This window comes from Neocloeon triangulifer, unplaced genomic scaffold (assembly GCF_031216515.1).
Source record: "Neocloeon triangulifer isolate White Clay Creek 2 clone unplaced genomic scaffold, ASM3121651v1 ptg000009l, whole genome shotgun sequence".
In the NCBI taxonomy this organism is placed as follows: domain Eukaryota; kingdom Metazoa; phylum Arthropoda; class Insecta; order Ephemeroptera; family Baetidae; genus Neocloeon; species Neocloeon triangulifer.
Window position 1 is genome coordinate 4,815,608 of NW_026775551.1, and position 18,758 is coordinate 4,834,365.

Here is an 18,758-nt window from a genome sequence, read left to right on the forward strand (position 1 = left end):
AATCGATTTTTATTTCAAATCCCCAATAATAATGAAGTTTGATAGAATTTTGAATTTTTTGCCCAGATTTTAAATTTTTATAAATATTTAATTCCAAGTATTAATATTCATCTGATATTATTTGCTGTACTCATTATTTTAAAATCAATTTCCAAAAAAAAAAAAAAAAAAAAAAATTGAAGTGAAATCCAAAATGATAAACGAAGCATCTCCATTTAGAACTTGATTCTCCCTTCGTTTTGATCGTTGAGTTCAGCCACACATTTTGGAGACAAATGCGCACTTTCGCGGTCGGCTTGAGTACAACTAGACATTTCTCGGAGGTTGGAAGGCCTCATTGAGTCATTCCACTGCTCCTTTGTGTGGTGTGAGCAGTACGTGTGTGGGCGTTGGTGTGTGTGTTTTATGGGCAGTGAAGATATTAGCACGATGACACCCGAGAGCAGTTCCGAGGCCGCTGTGGATGCCTCATTGAGAGCACACGCGACTGGCGCATTAATAAATAAAGCGCGTGTGTTATGGAGATCGCGTGACCCGACGGTTAGCGCTAATGATGCGGCTGCCGCGTGGCCCTTGCTGTGTACTTTGACGATGGAAATATTATCATATACACAGTTCGCATTCATTATACTTCTCCGTGGACAGGGGATGAATGCATGTTTAATTTGCAGTGCGTCGTCTGGTACCACATGCAAAGGGGGCTGCACGGACTCGGAAGTGGTGGCCGATCTGACACTGAATCCGTCACGAAAGCAGCACTTCAAAGGACGGCCACAAAATGCGAGACGTGCTAAAATTACACATCCGGTTGGTTATTTTGGCGACAAAGGTTTCTCTTTTGCGGTGAATTAATGACATTGTATGGAGAGCTATGCATTTCAGCTTTTAATACAATAAAATTTTTATATTATTCTATCGAATTGAAGAGAGAAGAGAAAAAAAGAATACCACACACATTTCTGCAACTAATTTGTCAAGCTTTTGATTTGAGATTAATTTATATTACTGATTGACACACATTGAAAATTTTAAACTGTTTAGACACAATAAACCTGAATTTGAATATTACTGTTGTATTTTAATGAAACAGTAAATTAGTAAAATATTTAAAAATTAAATATTATTAAAAAGTAGAAACTTAAAAAAATTCAATTTTAATTTAAAAAATTATTATTATAAGTTATACGTGTTAAAAAATATTAAAACTGTAAAATTTTATTATTAAAATTTCATTAAATTATATTTATTTATAATTTCATTACAAAAATTGATTAATTATTGTTAAAGTATGTCAAATCTTTTTATAAAGTTATATTCATGGGACTTCTTACTTAGGATTTTTATCTTGGTAGGCATATTAAGAGTGCAATATGCAAATTTGGGAAAATTAAATTAATTCTAGACGAAACATTAGTGCTTCTAATTTAAATATTTGCAGCACACAGGATAAACATGGAAAAATTTTGTTTCGCGGAAATCATCTCCACTGTTTACATTTTTAACACTGGCAAATAAACTGCCGGAGGCAACAGTTGCGGGGCGATAAATCTTGTTTCCACCCTGACGCCGCAATGCGAGCAGCGGTGCCGAGAGATCACAATAAAATGCACTATTTGTCCATCTGGCTCGCGAGAGAGCGGTTAAAAGGGCATTCCAGGCCAGATAAAAAGTGCACAGCTCGTATAATCTGTCGTGCACACACGGAGTATCAAAAAGTAGCCGGGTGAAAATACTGAAAATAAAACAGCATGGCAAAGCAAACAACATATTATAATCTGATGGGCAAACTGTGGGGTGAATTGGAAGGGTGGGTTGTATTGGATGCACCCCAGGGTGGGTCGAGACGCCACGCACAGAGGCCAACTTCCAATTACATCGCATCCCATACAGAGTTCACATTGCGTGCGCCGGCGAGTTAGGCTGCCTGCCCGACGCTCTCAACGTTTTCGCAAACACGCCCGAGCTTGCTTGAAGCTCTCAATTGCAGCAGCTCGAGTGACGGGCGCAACAATGCGTGCGAGCAGCGCCCACGGGAGCTTACCTGCTAATTTGCGAATATATGTATGTGTGAGAGAGACTGCAGGGTCTGCACACGACGTCAGTATTATTTGCGCGGGTAATTGGGGAGAAAATCTGAATTAATTAGAGGTCGGTAAGGGAAAAGTCTGAGAACTTCTCAGCGAAAGTTTTGTTGGTTCAGTGATGAGCTGCAAGTTTCTTTAAGTGTGGGTAGGAGTTTGGATTGCCAGCATTAATTTGTAAAGGTAATGTTTGCCCAAGCTGATGTTAAAGAGTTTGAATCTGGGGGAAATGCTTTGAATTAAATTTTTAAATGCCCAAGAAAAAAATCCATATCACGTGGATTTTTAATCACGTGGAAAGATATGAATTAAAATTTCATTCAAACCTGATTCAAACTGTTAAATTATGTTTTATTTTGTTTTCTTATTCATTACTATTTCCCATTTTAGAACAACTATAGAGAATGAGGTATTAGTTATTTCATTGAAATTCCTGAACTAATAAAAATTCTGCAGCAAGAATTTGATTGAAAAAGGAAACTTGGAGCAAGAAACATGGGAGAGTTTAATATTTCACAAGCTCTTCAAAACATAAATAAAATGTTTGTCAAGAACTTTATTCATGATACTATAAAGTTTTGACAGCAAAAGTACACCCGCGTTTTTTGCAGATTCCAGTAAAGCACCAAGTTAAAATAAACAGCGCTTCTTTAAATTAATTATAAAATGTATACAACAACAATATGACTTTTGATATTGGACAGTTTATTTATTATTCTGTTGCAACAGAAAATTGAAAAAGTTTGTAATGCTATAAAACGTCATCAGTTATTTAATTCGACTTTGATCCTCATTTATTTTGAGCTTAAAACTTTGTGACAGACATTTTTGCAGATATTTGACAGCCTCTGCTTTTCATGCATATCGGCTTTGGGGCTCCATCAATATCAAATTCCTCCCGCGTAATTGAGAATTTCCAGCACGTGGAAAATCAAATTAATCAAATGTGACCGAATCTCGCTGGCGGATCGATGGCCGATGCAGGGCATTGCGTCAATTTTGATCAATCGACAGAAAAATCCATCTGGTGTCGGCCGACAGATGTTCTCCTCGCTGGCTCCGAAAAGCGCATTATTTCTGGCAGCCGGTCGCATAAATGGCACGCAGCGCCGGATAGTTTGGGCCGGCAGGGCCACACATTAGGGTTAATAAATCAGTTAACTGCACTATATGCTCCGCCACGCAGTGTAATCCAATTAAGTCGGACACCAGGCGAAGCATTAGGCAGCGTGAGTTGGCAAAGTCGGCCGAAAACAAAACCACACACATCATTAACCACTGGCAACGCTACTAGCCGCTTTATCCAACGCACCACGCCGAAGCCAAAACTGCCCTCCCGGTTCGTTATTATCTTATGGAGGGAAAAGAGTGCCGCCGTTTTATATCGCGGCCATCGAGAGTGAACCGCCACTTTCTTTGCTTTATATCCTTATTTTACGAGGAAATCAAGTTTTTGTGGCTGCGAGAGTTAAAACTTATTGATTCTAAGCACATTTTGGATTAAGGGGTAAGATATCTGTGGCTGTTGCATCGATTTTATGGATAACTAACAAAACTGTTAATTAATTATTTTTTTTCGTGACAAAAGAAATCTTTTCTAAAAATATATTTCGTCTGAGACTTGTGATTTTATAAACTCGGACGCTAACTATTTTTTACCAATAAATTATAATACAAAAAAATCATGGAAATGAAGCGATCAGGCTAATCCTCTTTGCAGAAAATTGTTTTTTTTTTTTTTTTTCCAAAAATCAGGATCAACATCATTTTCAAGATATTATTCTCTATTAAAATGATAATTTTCTGCAATTTCCACGCGCTACAGAAGTTATTAAAAAAAATATGTGAATATAAATTTAACAATAAAAATATTAATGTTTTTCTTATTTTCAATCATATAACAAGAATAACTTTAATAATAATAATATAATACTAATTATTAATTATTTCCAATAAAAATTTATGTTTGCAACAAGAATAATTTTTGTTAATAAAAGGATTACAAATTGTTATCAATGTTGATTTTTCTAGCATACTTTAATTTATAATTAAAACACAGAATAATAATAATTATTCTAAATTTAAAATTTAATCAATTTTGGTTATTATGCTTTTTCCTAATCGCATATTAAATTATTTTTCATTCAAAAACAAATGGAACTACCACTTTTGGTAACGGTCTGCGACCATATTTCATCCGCAAAAGCGCTCCTCGCTGACTAATACAAGAAGACGGAAACTGACCGTTTCGTTTTTTAATAAAAACAATTCTTGCAACGAGGAAAAAAGCCCTATCTCTTAATTTCCACGATCAACTCGTCGATGAAAACTTATTCAAGCAAATTAATCATGTTTATCCATATTAATCTAATTGTGAGTGATTGTGACTTGAAAAAATAAGAAACGGTAAAATTTTCCCGCTAATAAATATTCCATGCAGCCCAAGAGCGATGCACAGTTGCTTATCCACGTGGTGCACAATTACATAATACTAAACGCCTGCCTGTCCGTCAGTGTAGCAGAATTGCCGTCGGTAAATACGGCGCGCGCGCCTCTATGCATAAATCGGAATAGTTAATGCGCCCGGCAGATATGAGGGGTGTAATGTAGAAGCGCTCACAGTACATACGTAAGCAAGAGCTTTTCGTTTTGTGCAATCAGGGCGCATGAAATATTGAATGCATTTAATAGAGCCCTGTACAAACACATTCTTAATGCTATTAAGGTAATTCGAGTGAACAGGCAGAGCTGCATTCGCGATAAGTGAGCTGAAAGTTGGCTGGCTCAATATGTGCCTGGGATTACTTTGATTTATCCCTGTTCTCCGTGAGTCATATATGCATGTACAGACGTAATTTAAATAAAGAGAGGCGAAAAAGAGCTCGTCGCAAGCGCGCATGAATGGGAGCGAGCGAGGATAAGCCACATTATTCAGAAGACGGCGCACTCCTTTTATGTGGATTTATCAAATGCATGAATAATTACGGCACGGCGAGCAAATGCAAAATAAAAGTACATCCGGAAAAAAAGAAGCGTGGTTTCGTTCACAACGCTGATATGGGAATTTCCTCGGATTAAGTATCGCGCCGAGCCGTGAATTAATGAGCAGTCTTTTGTTCCACGAGCGAGGGTCATTAAATGACTTGCAGTCAGAGCAGGGCTGAGAGATTGTTGATTTTACGTCAATTGCTTAAAATAAGATCCAATAGTCCAATGAAACTTTAATATATTTTCCTTCTTTCATTTTAATTTCTATGAGGAATCTAGGTAATTGAAAACTATAATTGTTTCTCATAATTATTATTGTAGTATTAATTTTTCAAATTAGTAACAAAAAAATATTCTGTCTCCGTCAGTTTTATAATTTACTTATTCTACTCTTCAATTCATTTTAATTTTTTAAAATAATTGAAGTCACTTTTATCTTTATTTTTTACATTAGTCTGTACTCTGTATTATTTATCGAATTAACATTTTCTTTTTCTTTTCTCAGGATAATGCACTTTTAACTTGCATATTTTAAACAGACATGACATTTAATACCAAATGCCCTAGAGGTTGACTTCTGCAAATGGATCAGTGCTGCTAAAAGGCGGATGAGAGTTGAGAAAAACGAGGAAACGCGGCTGGTGAATTATTATTTTTATCATTATTATTCTCTGGCATAGAAGACTCGTCGGCCCCAGAGAGAGTCACAGAAATGTTGAAGAGCAAAAAACCTACATTGTACACACACTCGAAATTCCTCTGCTTCCTCTTTCGGAGCATTTTTATTAAAACGGCCGGCGGCGGAAAAGAAAGCGGAAACGAGAGGATTTGCGCGCGCGGCTGATGGGACGGAAAATTAAGCACGCTGCAGTTCTCCACGAGAGCGCAGCAGTTTTGATTGGGCAGAGAAACTCTCGCGCTGAATGGAGCCGCCTGATTAATCCCAGGTAGGGCCAACTCCCTCTAATCTGCAGGCCTTTGTGTTCGGTGTCACTCCCAGAAGAATCGCTCCTTTAATTATTGCCCACCACACACTCGCTGCCCCAGCTTCTCCTGCACCTCTTGCAAACAAACCGCGCGCGCGGGCCGAACCATCTCTGTGTGCGCCAAGCCGTTCCACGGATCTGCACAATGGGGCCAATCTGCACCATCAAAGGCAGACAACAGCCAGTGCAAAAATTTTCCAGGCCACTAGCAATTCGTCTATACCGCTGGCAAAGACAGGTGCATGACCAGATTAAAAAAAGTAAAGTAAAACAAATAAAAAAATTCGAAATATTGCATTTTAAATTGATGGTAACACTCGAGGTGGATTTCATGAAAGATTGAAACCGGGCGAACCTCGTTGCAAAGAAAAAATTAAAAAAATGAAAAAATATAAAGAACAACTGACCCCAAAGGCGACCTGCGGTCTGCTGGTACTTTAAAACCTAGGGTTTCTTGTGTCCAACTAAAACTAAGTGGGAGGAATTAATAAAAAATTCTTTATTTTTTTTCATTTTTTTCTTTGCAACGAGGTTCGCCCGGTTTCAATCTTATTGCATTTTAGTTTAAATTTTAGAAGTAAAAAAGGTCTCCTGTATATAGATATTTATCCACCCAAAAAGCAGATTCGTAGTAAAAAAAGCAAGCAAAAAGCTAACATTCTGGGGGCTTTCAAGAGAGAAAATAAGGCTGAAAATAGGTGAATTTAGAGGAAATCTTGAATTTTAAATTAGGCGCTAAAAGGTGAAAAATCTTAATGGCCATTTCCAAATCAATCTGACCAGTGTTTGGCATGGGTTGTTGGATTTGGATGAAACTTGGCATGGTGATACCCTTAGGGTAGGTGGTCAACCTAAGGTATATAGTTAGTCCAATATCCCAACATTGCCTATTTTACAGGGGCTCAAAGTGGCGATTTTTGCAAAAATAAAGTTTCCTTTAATCTCAATTATCTCGGGTTCTAGTGAAACAATTTCAAAAAACTTGACACCGTTTGAAAGCCAATTAAATGGACTTGAATTCGGCTATAAGCGTCAAGGTCGCAGGTCAAAGTTCAAGGTCACTAAAATTTTGATGAAATTTTAAAAACGCTGCCAGATATTGAAGGACCAAAAATATTTAAATCTTTTCGACAGGAAAAATGTTCCAAATTTAATTTTACATCGGTGTACAAATTTTGGTGATATGTATTTTCTTTGTTTTTGAGATATCTACAGGGGAAGTTAAAAAAACGTGGTTTTTTGGCCCTTTTTTGAGGTCGTAAAATTTTAAACGCCTCTAATTTTGCTAAATTTGCCATAAAATTAAGCAAATACACTTCAGGAATGAGGAACTATCATATATAATGCAATTCTATGATCAGAGTCGATTTTGAAATCCACCCCTACCCCTGGGGGTGGGTTTTGGGGTTAATTTTAAATATGCCCAATGTTTGTGTTTTTGATGTCGTTTCCTATGTTTTCGACATCCAGGAACACGAATCTGAAGTCAGTTTTTGTTTAAAGTTAATAGCTTTATTAATAATCGCAGTTGAATGTGGCGAGTTTGATCGTCCGATGAATTGCGAGAAGCTGAGAACTCACTGCATTCAAGTGCGATTATTGATGAGGCTATTGACTTTAAACAAAAACTGACTTCAGATTCGTGTTCCTGGATGTCGAAAACATAGGAAACGACATCAAAAACACAAACATTGGGCATATTTAAAATTAACCCCAAAACCCACCCCCAGGGGTAGGGGTGGATTTCAAAATCGACTCTGATCATAGAATTGCATTATATATAATAGTTCCTCATTCCTGAAGTGTATTTGCTTAATTTTATGGCAAATTTAGCAAAATTAGAGGCGTTTAAAATTTTACGACCTCAAAAAAGGGCCAAAAAACCACGTTTTTTTAACTTCCCCTGTAGATATCTCAAAAACAAAGAAAATACATATCACCAAAATTTGTACACCGATGTAAAATTAAATTTGGAACATTTTTCCTGTCGAAAAGATTTAAATATTTTTGGTCCTTCAATATCTGGCAGCGTTTTTAAAATTTCATCAAAATTTTAGTGACCTTGAACTTTGACCTGCGACCTTGACGCTTATAGCCGAATTCAAGTCCATTTAATTGGCTTTCAAACGGTGTCAAGTTTTTTGAAATTGTTTCACTAGAACCCGAGATAATTGAGATTAAAGGAAACTTTATTTTTGCAAAAATCGCCACTTTGAGCCCCTGTAAAATAGGCAATGTTGGGATATTGGACTAACTATATACCTTAGGTTGACCACCTACCCTAAGGGTATCACCATGCCAAGTTTCATCCAAATCCAACAACCCATGCCAAACACTGGTCAGATTGATTTGGAAATGGCCTAATATAAGTGAAAAGATGTCAAATTCAGCAACAAATAAGCCATTTTTTAAAAGGTTGAGATATCCGAGTTTTCTCGATAGAAGGTTGCAGAAAACTGGGGAAGTTTTGTGTGTGGTTTTGTTGCTGTTTGATTGTTTTGCGATCACACGAGAAATTGCAAGAATTTAAAATAAAAATTTGGCTCTTATTTTGAATAAAGTGAAGAAAAAAGTGTTCAGACGAGCCTGTCATATACTTTCAGGTCTATCAGACACACTGCATTATCAGAAAAAAATTTGCCTGCGTTAAATGATGAAAATTCATACTCTTTTTTTATTGTATTTTTATATTATTATTATACAATATTATTATTAAAAAATAGTATGCAAGTTTTTATTTTTATCATTCCATGTTAAAATTAAAATCACATAAGAGAGTTTAAAGTTCAGAAAAAAGCAAGAGGCTCAGAATGTGTGGTTATATAATCAAAAGTTTATAAACAAGCTAAATTAAAATTTCTATTATTTACAAGCAATTCGCATAAACCACAGAGTTGTTATACGAAAACTGTTCCCAAATGACAGCCCCTGGCGCAAACTCCTACTCTCGTCGATTTCCACTCTACGTGCGACTCCGAGTTATGATTTAAGACACCGCGAGACCTAGCAAGAAAATTTCATCTCGACACGTTCATTAAAACACAGCAGATCAAGTTACCCGAAAGTTAATCAACATCTTCGCTGCGACACCACTGCATTAACAAATAAACGAGAATGTGTCTCAAATTCCACCGCAAATAAGCAAACGAAGTTTGCACCTGCAAGTTGGAGGCGGAACAAAAAATTAAAGTGCCACTTGAGGGGCAAAAGCTGCACGTCCTCTTTTGAAATTACCTCGCCTCGTTTATGGGCTCGTATTTCACGCGGTTTGCATTCATTACAGTTTGGAAATTAGGTGCTTCTTCTTACTTAATCTCAAAGTGAGATTTCTTGCGACTTTGCATAAGTAAATAATGGCTCGGCTCGGCTCGCTGCGAACCAAAACTAACTGCGAGTTATGTCCCTGCGCCTGTCGCTCACAATCGAGTGTGGGAAAATTGCGTGTCAATATTTTATCAGGGCAGCGGCCGCTCGCAGCTGACAATAATAAACTCGCCGGAGAGCGACGACGAAAGGGAAGACTCACTTTTAAAACTCGCCGTCTTGTTTAATTAAAAAACAACTTGACTCTCAAGTTAGTTAATTCGCTCTGCTTTTTCTCTTCTGTGCAGAGAGATCGGAGAGAGAGCAGGCGAGGGCTTTATGCCCGTCACTATTTTTTCAGTCCGCCCTTTGGTAAGGAAAAATCTCACAAACTTCGCCGTGCGTAGTTTGATGAAAATGGGAAACGAGTCTGGAACTAGATACCATCTGACAAAGAGAAGAAAAATACATCCTGCCTGGAGAGGATAATTTTTATCTAAAAATTAATTGCTGAATAACATAACAATAAAATTCTAAAAATCTACTGATATGTAATTCATAAAAAATTAATCTTGAATATTAAATTTATTTATTTTTAATGAATTTTTTCCCCAGAACTAGTTTCAACTTCTATAAATCGAATAATTTTTTTTCAAAAACAAGTTTTTTTTCAAAACAAATAAAGCCCAGCGGCGGATGGGGTCTTTTGATCTAGGAAGTTTTAGCAAAATTCTTTCTAGTGGTGGTGCCTTTTTGTCCAACAATTCCTTGTTCAAATTATTTGTTTTTCAACAATGGGATGATACAATTTTGAAAAATAAACAACAACAATAATATCTACAAGATAAATCATAACGATTGCAATCATTAGACACTGTTCACTACAAAATCAATCTGCAATCAATTTTATTAATACGGATCTTAATTAGTTTAAAACCGTTGTGCATTAATTGAAAAAAAAAATATGTACTGTTTCATTAATAGTATGAATCTTACATTAAAAAAACTTGACAATCTTGACATACAAAATGGAAAAGTCCAGGCGTTCTAGAAATCCGTTTTAATACCGAGTACAGCAAATTTAATCATCCTTGAGAACAGCTTTTGCGGTCTTGCATACACAAAACGCGTACAAATTGAAAATCCGAACCGATACACGATGTCTATCTATCCGGTCGTGCGTCAAGCAGGATTCTATCTGCTGTCGAAGCAGAGCTTTCGACCAATACTAGGCAGCCGGCAGCGCACACACGCCGCGACACACATGCATTATGCAAATTCTGCACACACGCTCGGTTGGTATTTTGTGCTGGCGTGGTTCAATTTTATTTTCCATCTTGGGACACCGGCAGGTGTTCAAAATCACAACACACTCGCGCTGGGTGTCGCATACATTACCCCGTATAATACACACGGCGGAGAGCGAGCGTGTGTCGGCGCAGCGAGCAGGCGGGTGGGATCTTTTCATCTCGCCCAACCAGATTTATGACGCGGGCCCTGCTGATTCCCGACGACAGCTGTGCAAAGCCGCCCTCACTCCTGCGTTCGCCCTGCTTTCGCTATCACGGCTCGCGACCCCCGAATAAAATTGCAAAATATATTTCATGCCGGACGGACACACAGACCTCTTCTGCGATCCACAATTTAGTCCTTGTTGTTGAGAGTAAGGACGCACAATTTATGCGGCCACAATTTGAATATTTCTGCAGCCTCCAAATCTCCAGGTGAAAAAAAAGCCCCCCGTGTATGAATTTATTACAAGTATATTTTCATGATCGAAGGTTAATTTCATTTTTTTTTTCAATTGAAAAATGAAAAAGACAGTTCCTGGATAGAATTAATTTATTTTTTAATCGGGGAAAAAAATTCTTCTCTTCATGTTTTGGATGCACACACTGCAGCTATTTTTCAGCACATATGAAATTTTTGTCAAGAAAATTACATTCAAATTAAATTTATAAAAGTGTTTCATCAATGCCAGTTTGGACCTTCAAAATATCAACCTTTGTAACTTAACACAATTAACAAAACATATTTTGCAAATTTGTAAAGTCATTTATTTTATTGACCATAACAATATCAGTCAAATTAATGAATGGTGTTTTGAGCGTACCATTCTCAGCGGAGGTTGAAAGTAAGACTTTTTATTTTTATTTCTGTTAATTTATTATTATTTTTTTATTTTTTATACAAATATAGCCAACAAAAAATATTACGAAGAAAAATTATTAACTTTTTTTATTGTTATTGACGTAAACTGGAAAAATATTGTGTGTTCAAAAAGTTGCTTTTTGAGATTTTATTTTGCTAAATCTAGCTAATTACAGCATAGGATTTAAATTATGTAATTGCCTCATAATAAATATAAAATAGAAATTAACATCTGTTAATTAAGGGAAACTAATTAACTTTTCCTAAAAAATTAGAAAAATTTAAAAAAATTTGTTAAAAAATCTTAAAAATTTCTCTACACAAAGTAGAGAGAACTGTTTTTTTTCGTTTTTTTTTTAATTATTACATGTTTGTGTTGGGCTCAAGAGTTTTTCGCTTCTCAAAAAAGCTTAAAATTTGGTGCTTCCACATTATAATAATGAATTTTTCTTTGCTAAATTCGTTTCAGGGGCGTGGAAATAACAATCCCCCATTAGCGAAAATCGCATTATATACCAATCCCGTCCAAATGAAGAACTTCGTTAACATTGAGTGCGCAGCTCAAAAATTCTCTCTAATTTCGCCTGGCATAAAAATCCGGTTGGAAAAGTAAAATATAACGCGGCAGCAACATTCCATTTGACGCTCCAGGGAAAAATATATGTTCGTTAGCAAATAAGCTCTTTTTTGTGCGCGAGTGCAAATAAAATTAAAAATATTATAAAACTCATCGCCGGTGCAGTTGCAAGAGGGAACACAATCTAGAGAGGAAAATTCATGCTCCACTTTGCACTCTGTGCATGTAGTGTGTAAATTTAAAATGCATGTCCAGTGTATCAGAAGTCGTTCAAAGTTGTATGGAAATCAGGCCGAAAGAGTTCGTGTGAAAATGGACGAGTCCGATAAAATCAGAATTTTGCCGACATGCACTGCCTAATTGCCCACGTAATCGATGTTCCTTTAATACACGAGGGCGGCAGCGAGGGCGCAATAAATCGCTCTGATCATCTGCATGCCGCCGGACAGAGAACCTAGCATGACTTTTTCTTTATGGCCTCTCAACAACAAAACATACTTAACATTTGTCGCTCCGGCTCGTAAAAAGCCAACAGGCTCATTCTAGCCCAGATTAAAATCAATGCCGGTTTTTAAAGCAGGGCACCGGCTGAGTTTAATGAGCACTTTATCATAATTTAAAAACCTATAAATCCTGTTTTTATATTTTAAACTCTATTTGTGGAAAAAGTAATTCTTAAAAGACCGTCAAACGTTTGGTTTCATTTTAATAGTGAGCAGAAATTCTACAGCGATAATAATTAATTCAGCCACTCAGCTCGAGTACCAGAGAAATTCAATCAAAGTGGCCCAATTGTGAGCTCATTAATGCGTTCGCGAGCTCCGAAATTCAATGCTGGCGAGCTTGCCGAGTTCTCCGAAAATCAATTTCACGTGAGGGAATTCGGGCGGCATCGCCGGGCGAGTTTGCATTACCGAAATTGCCTGCCAAGGCGGCGAGAAAAGGGATAAGAGGTCAATTCGCGACAGGAAAACAAATTGCGCCCTCTAAATAATAAATCGTCGCGAGAACGCAAACTCACACACACACGTGCAGGAAATGGCTTCATTTCAATTTGCATCCGCATTTTTCCATTCGCGGTATTGAGACAAATGGCGATGTATTTCTCAGGATTTACGGCCGCTTGATTTATGTCTGTGCTGATGGAAAACTTCTCCTTCTTATATGTCCGGGACGCCGGCGCCACCGAGGGAGGCCACAATCACACCCGAGTAATCCCCTGTCCGTCAAGAGGGCCCGGATAATTAAAAGTGGCAGATGCGTCGGCAAAGAGGTGGCTCAAAGTTAACCCTTCTCGGCGCAACCGCAGGGGGGCGCCCCAGATCCCGCCAGATAATTACGTTTTTGATTGAAAATTTTTCCGAAAGATAATTTTCTCGGGACGCGCGCAAAGTGTCAGGTTTCGGGTCGTCAAGTTATGACGGAGGGTGAAAGTTTTCACGTCCCGCATGCTGAAACCGCCCTTTTTTTTCGCAATTCTCTATATTTCTCCCGAGTACCAGCATGTGTGCTCTTGAAAAATTGCACCACGAAGCGTTGAAAAAATTGCCAGTCATACGCACTTAGCAAGTTACATCCTTGAAAAATAGAATCCACTTGATCTAGCGTGCTCGGCGCTGCCAGGATTAAAACTAAAAAAATGTTTGGCTACGTGGATGCCGGTACTGATGTGCTGGTTGCATAAAACAAAAAGGAATAGGAGCATTTTGAATTGGAAAAAAAATTCCGGCGTGTTAAATTTCATCCCTTTCAGGAAAAACACTTTAACAAGCATAAATTACAAATCTTGCAGAAATGCTTAGAAAAGTTACCAATATATTTATTATTTTATCTCCTGTGAATTATATTTATAAAATATTAGGATTGGTAAACTATTTGTTGCACTTGCATTAAACTCTGGACTAACTAAGACGATTTAATTAATAGATAGGTATTATACCTATTTGTGATGAAAAATAAGCTAATTTATACTTATATATTTTTAACAAGTTTCCGTCAATTTCAGAAAAACAACCCATTTTGAACTATTTGATTGCACCTTTTTTTCAGAAAAAATTACCATTTTTCACCTGGAAAAGTGCAAAAAAAATAATTGCAATAAATAAAAATAAATAAATTTCGCTTAGCTTTTTTCACCTATTTTTCATCTATTTGTCACGTATTTCAGCTGAAAAATCACCTAAATAAGCACATATTTAGCAAGAAAAATTACTTTATTTCAGAAGCCTCATTAATACTATATATTTTTTTTGTCTAGTACAAAAAATAATAAAAAAATTATCACCCGTACTTGTATTTATTTTTACCAGAAATTTTTCCAACTGCAAAAGAATCTGCCCAAACTGTTTCGAGCCAAATCTCCTCCGTGGCTATGTCATCACTCAAGCGGCTCATGGGCCGCAGCTTGAAGGCGCTTGAAGGATCTCACCGAGGTATAAATTCTAATCGTGGGCAGCGGGCATTTACAATCCTAATCCGTTTGCGGCTCGACCCACGCGGATATTTTGACACCTAACCTCTCCTGGGGAAAAAAGTCGGCTTGGTCGGCTCAGTTTCCGCTCGTGCGTTTTTACAAGGAGGGACGGCCAGCTGAGAATTAACATGACACTCGGAGATTAGGCGGAGAAGTTTGGACAAATAACAGACACCTTGGTATTAAGTCCTGATGCCAAGAAATCGATCCCCAGGCCTGGAGCCAAAAGCTGCGGAGGGTGGCCAGCGTGAGGAAACGAACTCTGCACGCAATCGATTTCAATTAAAATTCATCCAACCGGAGAAAACGGAAAGGACGCGAAAGTTCAATGAGTCGAACATTAGCCAAACTCGTTAAAGAGGAAGGTCAGAAAATATAATCGATCAAAATGTTAATTTTGCTTATAATTGAGAGAACGCATCTATTTTTATTTTTCAATTTAATACATTTTATCTTCAATAAAAAATAATTTGTAAAAAATATGAAGAATAATATAATTCCAAAATTGAAGCATTTAATTATTTTTAAATTTAGTCTTTCTTAGATTTTCCTGAGCTTTTGGTTTTCTAGAAGCTTCTGCAGATTCTGCGGGGTTTTAATGCTCGGAGCTATAAACAATGCGCATTATTTTAGAACTTTTATTCTCATTCTTGACGCTTTTCATTAGACTGATGGCAAAAAGAGGGTCGTTTGGGCCATTTTTGGCGCCTGGGAATGGGGTCGGGGCCAATTGTCGGCTCAAGTGCGACACCGTCGGCCGCAGACGTGACGAGCTTTCTGATCTGGCTCTAATGACGGCCGACACAGCACAACATTAATTAGCGGCCGCATCAAACCTGCTCGCTGCATCGGTTCCTCGGGGACGCCTCTCGGACGCCCCTGCATCATTATTTGTATCGCCGCCGGACGCGCACGATTACTCACGCTTTGATCAGGTCAAGGCTAGCGTTCCATCCGCCGGGAGTTTTGCTAGCTTGTCCGAGTTGGCTGATACAAAATTGATTATTTCCGAAGCAGTCAGCGTCAGATGTTGCGAAAATAAATTAGAGAGATCGCGTCGGTAAAGGGTTAATAATTTACTTCCTGTGAGAGGGGTGATTATTCCTAAGGGCGCCGGGATAAATTTCTTGTGGGAAATCAAGATAAAAGGTGTGTTTGCAAGCGAGCTTTGCCAAGCAAACGCCACTTGCGTGCGACCAATTAGAGATTTATAGCGCGGATCTGGCGGTGTTGTGTGTGTGTTTGGTACTTACGGAGGTCGAGGCTGCTCACCACACCCACCGCCAACACCATCAGACACAGTCCTCGATGCATTTTGTCCGTAGAACTAGCTCGGTGGCCGGTCAACAAGCACACACACACTTCAGTGTTCACAAGAGAAACATGCGGCGCCACTGCAGGTAGTCTGGAACAAATAGACAAAATACAAGATTAGATTACTTAGATCAAATCACACAAAACCAAATATTATCAAATTATTTTAAGTCACTCATTGTGTAATTTTTCCCATTTCTTTTTATTTTTTATTTTGGAGCTCTTTTTTTCATTTTTAAGCCTCTTAATGATTAATTATAAAAAAAGATTTACAAAAGATGTCACGTAAATCTTTCAAAATGAAAGCTTTTTGATAATGGATCAATTAATTGCCTTTGTAATAGATCAATAAATTTGCAACTAATGGAGGGTTGCAAAGATCAGTTTTCAGAAAACATTAACTCGTTAGTGAACAGTTACTTAATTTAAGTTTCAAATTACATATATATTCCTAATAAGGAAAGAAAAAGATATTATAGTAGCTTTTGTGAGACAAAAAGTACTAAGTTCATAAGTTATAAATATTTAAAGGAGTTTAACAACAGTTTGACCCTTGTTTGCCGGGGATAAATATTATGTTGATTTTCGATATTAATCCATCAAGGAAAAGATGCCCACGCACATTTGTTTACAAAAGTGGATGTTTGTATTGATTTGTATATCATTATTGCATCTACTCTAGCAGCGTATTTGTAAATTAATATTGAGAGAGAAACTTTAGCGTTGCACGTCATGTGCAGGTGCTTTTAGCATTTCAAGCTAAAGAGCTCTTCTTTATTTAAAATTTCCCTCTTTCCTCTCAATAACTCCGCTGCAGCTCTTTCATAATTAACAACATGCTCTCTGCACTGCACGAGGCTGCGATCTTTCCGAAAGAATAACCATAAATTAAACGTCATCATGCTGCAGCGGCGGAGGGGCTGCAAGTGCATTCAATTGAGAAGTGTTATCAGGTGTATTAATTCTAATTACAGCCGGGTAAGTATATCACAAACACTTATTAAGTAATGAGAGCAGAGCGAGCTTGGGCGTTGCACTTTCCAAAGGCATCGAGTGCACACCCTTTGATGATGAAAATTGAGATAAATTGCGTTCGCGCTCTCCGGGGACGAAGGGGTGTATATGATTTTCGGTTGATATCCGTCCGGCCGAATTTTCCTTAACTAATCCGAACTTAATGGAAACAAGCGAAACACGGCGAGAGAGATTGATGAATGGTGCGCGCCGCTTTGTTTCAGCCCCAATAATAACCAAACCTTGTTTCAGGTGTGTCAAAATCGAAGGAAAAAGACCGACCGCCGGCGGTGAGGATTTTCTTTTGGCGTCGTCAACTTTTGTAATACCTGCCAATTAAGACTGCAGTGAGGCGTGCGAGTCGACAAGAAAGGAAAGCAGCGAACGATCGGCCTCTCTCTGCTTTTCGCACGGAATCACGTGACAAGCGAAACAAACACACAAAGACTCCTTTCACTCTCGGCTGGCAAATAAATAATAATCTCGCCCGACAGGGATTTCGACTTTGACACGTGAGGACGTTATTTGTTTCAGGCCGACAAGGCAGAAATAAAGAACGAGAAATATTTCACGATTGTTTCGTGTGCAGCACAAAGAAAAGTATTGATTTATTGTGATTTGAAAGGTTGTTTTTCTTGAACTCAAGGGTTCAAACGTGAAAAGTGGCTCAGTTATAATATATATTTTAACCATATTGGCTCAATTTATAAATTTGAATTTCAGTTAAAAAAAATTAATAAATAAATAAAAACCTTGTTACACATATAATAAGTTATGATGTAAACTGCAGTCATTTTGTCGCTTTTTATCAATCAATCTTATTCTTTAAAAGATTTTTATTTCTTTTTATTTCAATAGAATCGATGGTTTGTTGTGGTTATTAGCAGTCAGTAAAAAAAAAAATCGTTTCAGCCGGCGATGAGGATTTGAAAGCGTTAACGGGCGACAAAAGAATGGTTTCGTGCAATTTCCAGCCCGCTTTTGCGGTGAGGAAAAAGCGGAGGAGAGAAAGAATTCGGCAGAGGCATGAGTTACAACTATTTGGCATCAATTTTGGTGCTGAAGCGAGAGAGGCGGCGGAAAAGAATGGCGAGAGAGCTGTGCGGAATGAGCGGGAGCTTCTTCTCTTCTTCCATCTAATCACGCTTCAATATCTCACACCCTTTTTATTTCTCTCTCTCCTTTTCCTCAGCAGCAGAAATGGAGAAGAAAACGAGAATTTCATCCAGTGTGCGAATCAAAAATGTGTCTCGTTCTTCCACTTTTCTTTTTATATATATGAGTCTAACTAAGTTACGAGCACTACTTTTCCATCCAACTCCGCTTAGAAAGATCTTTATTGCACAGGAGAGTGGAATTGAAATCAATAATGCATACATGACTGCGTCTCTTTCCTCCGTTCCCGGGATGAAACAATCTTGGCCGGCTCAACACGTGCCGAAGCAAAAGAAAAAAAGGCGGTTGAAGTGGCCAGCGAGGATTTTGTGGGGCAAATATTTTCAAACCACTGCTCACGGAGCGCATTATTTTGTAATCTGGGACGAGCGACCGGTCAGTGAGCAGAGCGTCACTCGCACACGTTCAAATTCCACCCTCAAATATTCACACAGGCTAAAAGCCCTTTGGCTCGGAAGCGTTTCCGCAGAAAGTGCGAAAAAGGTTTTCCCCGCGCTCGGCGAGTTTGCGCACGTGCTTTGCATTTAAATGGAGATGCACGCTGCAAACTGTGGTGAAATGAATAGGGCCTCGTCAAGCCTTCCACTTTCAGTGTTTGTTCTTCATAGACAAGTGCACCACTATTTTTCACACCCTCAATGCCCCTAGGCTGGTTTTCGAGAAATATTACACTATACGCGGTGTGAATGTTGTAA

The 18,758-nt window shown here is 38.0% G+C and overlaps 1 protein-coding gene across 3 annotated transcripts in view; it reads right to left on the bottom strand.

Annotated features, from left to right (window-relative positions):
- Positions 1 to 18,758, bottom strand: part of LOC132195522 (discoidin domain-containing receptor 2-like) — a 136,437-nt gene that overhangs the window by 93,525 nt on the left and 24,154 nt on the right. For all 3 annotated transcript variants that reach the window (XM_059617569.1, XM_059617568.1, XM_059617570.1), the window contains exon 2: positions 15,813 to 15,964. In XM_059617569.1, coding sequence (XP_059473552.1) covers positions 15,813 to 15,873 — 61 coding nt within the window. In that variant the 5' untranslated portion in view covers positions 15,874 to 15,964. The remainder of the gene's footprint in view (positions 1 to 15,812; positions 15,965 to 18,758) is intronic.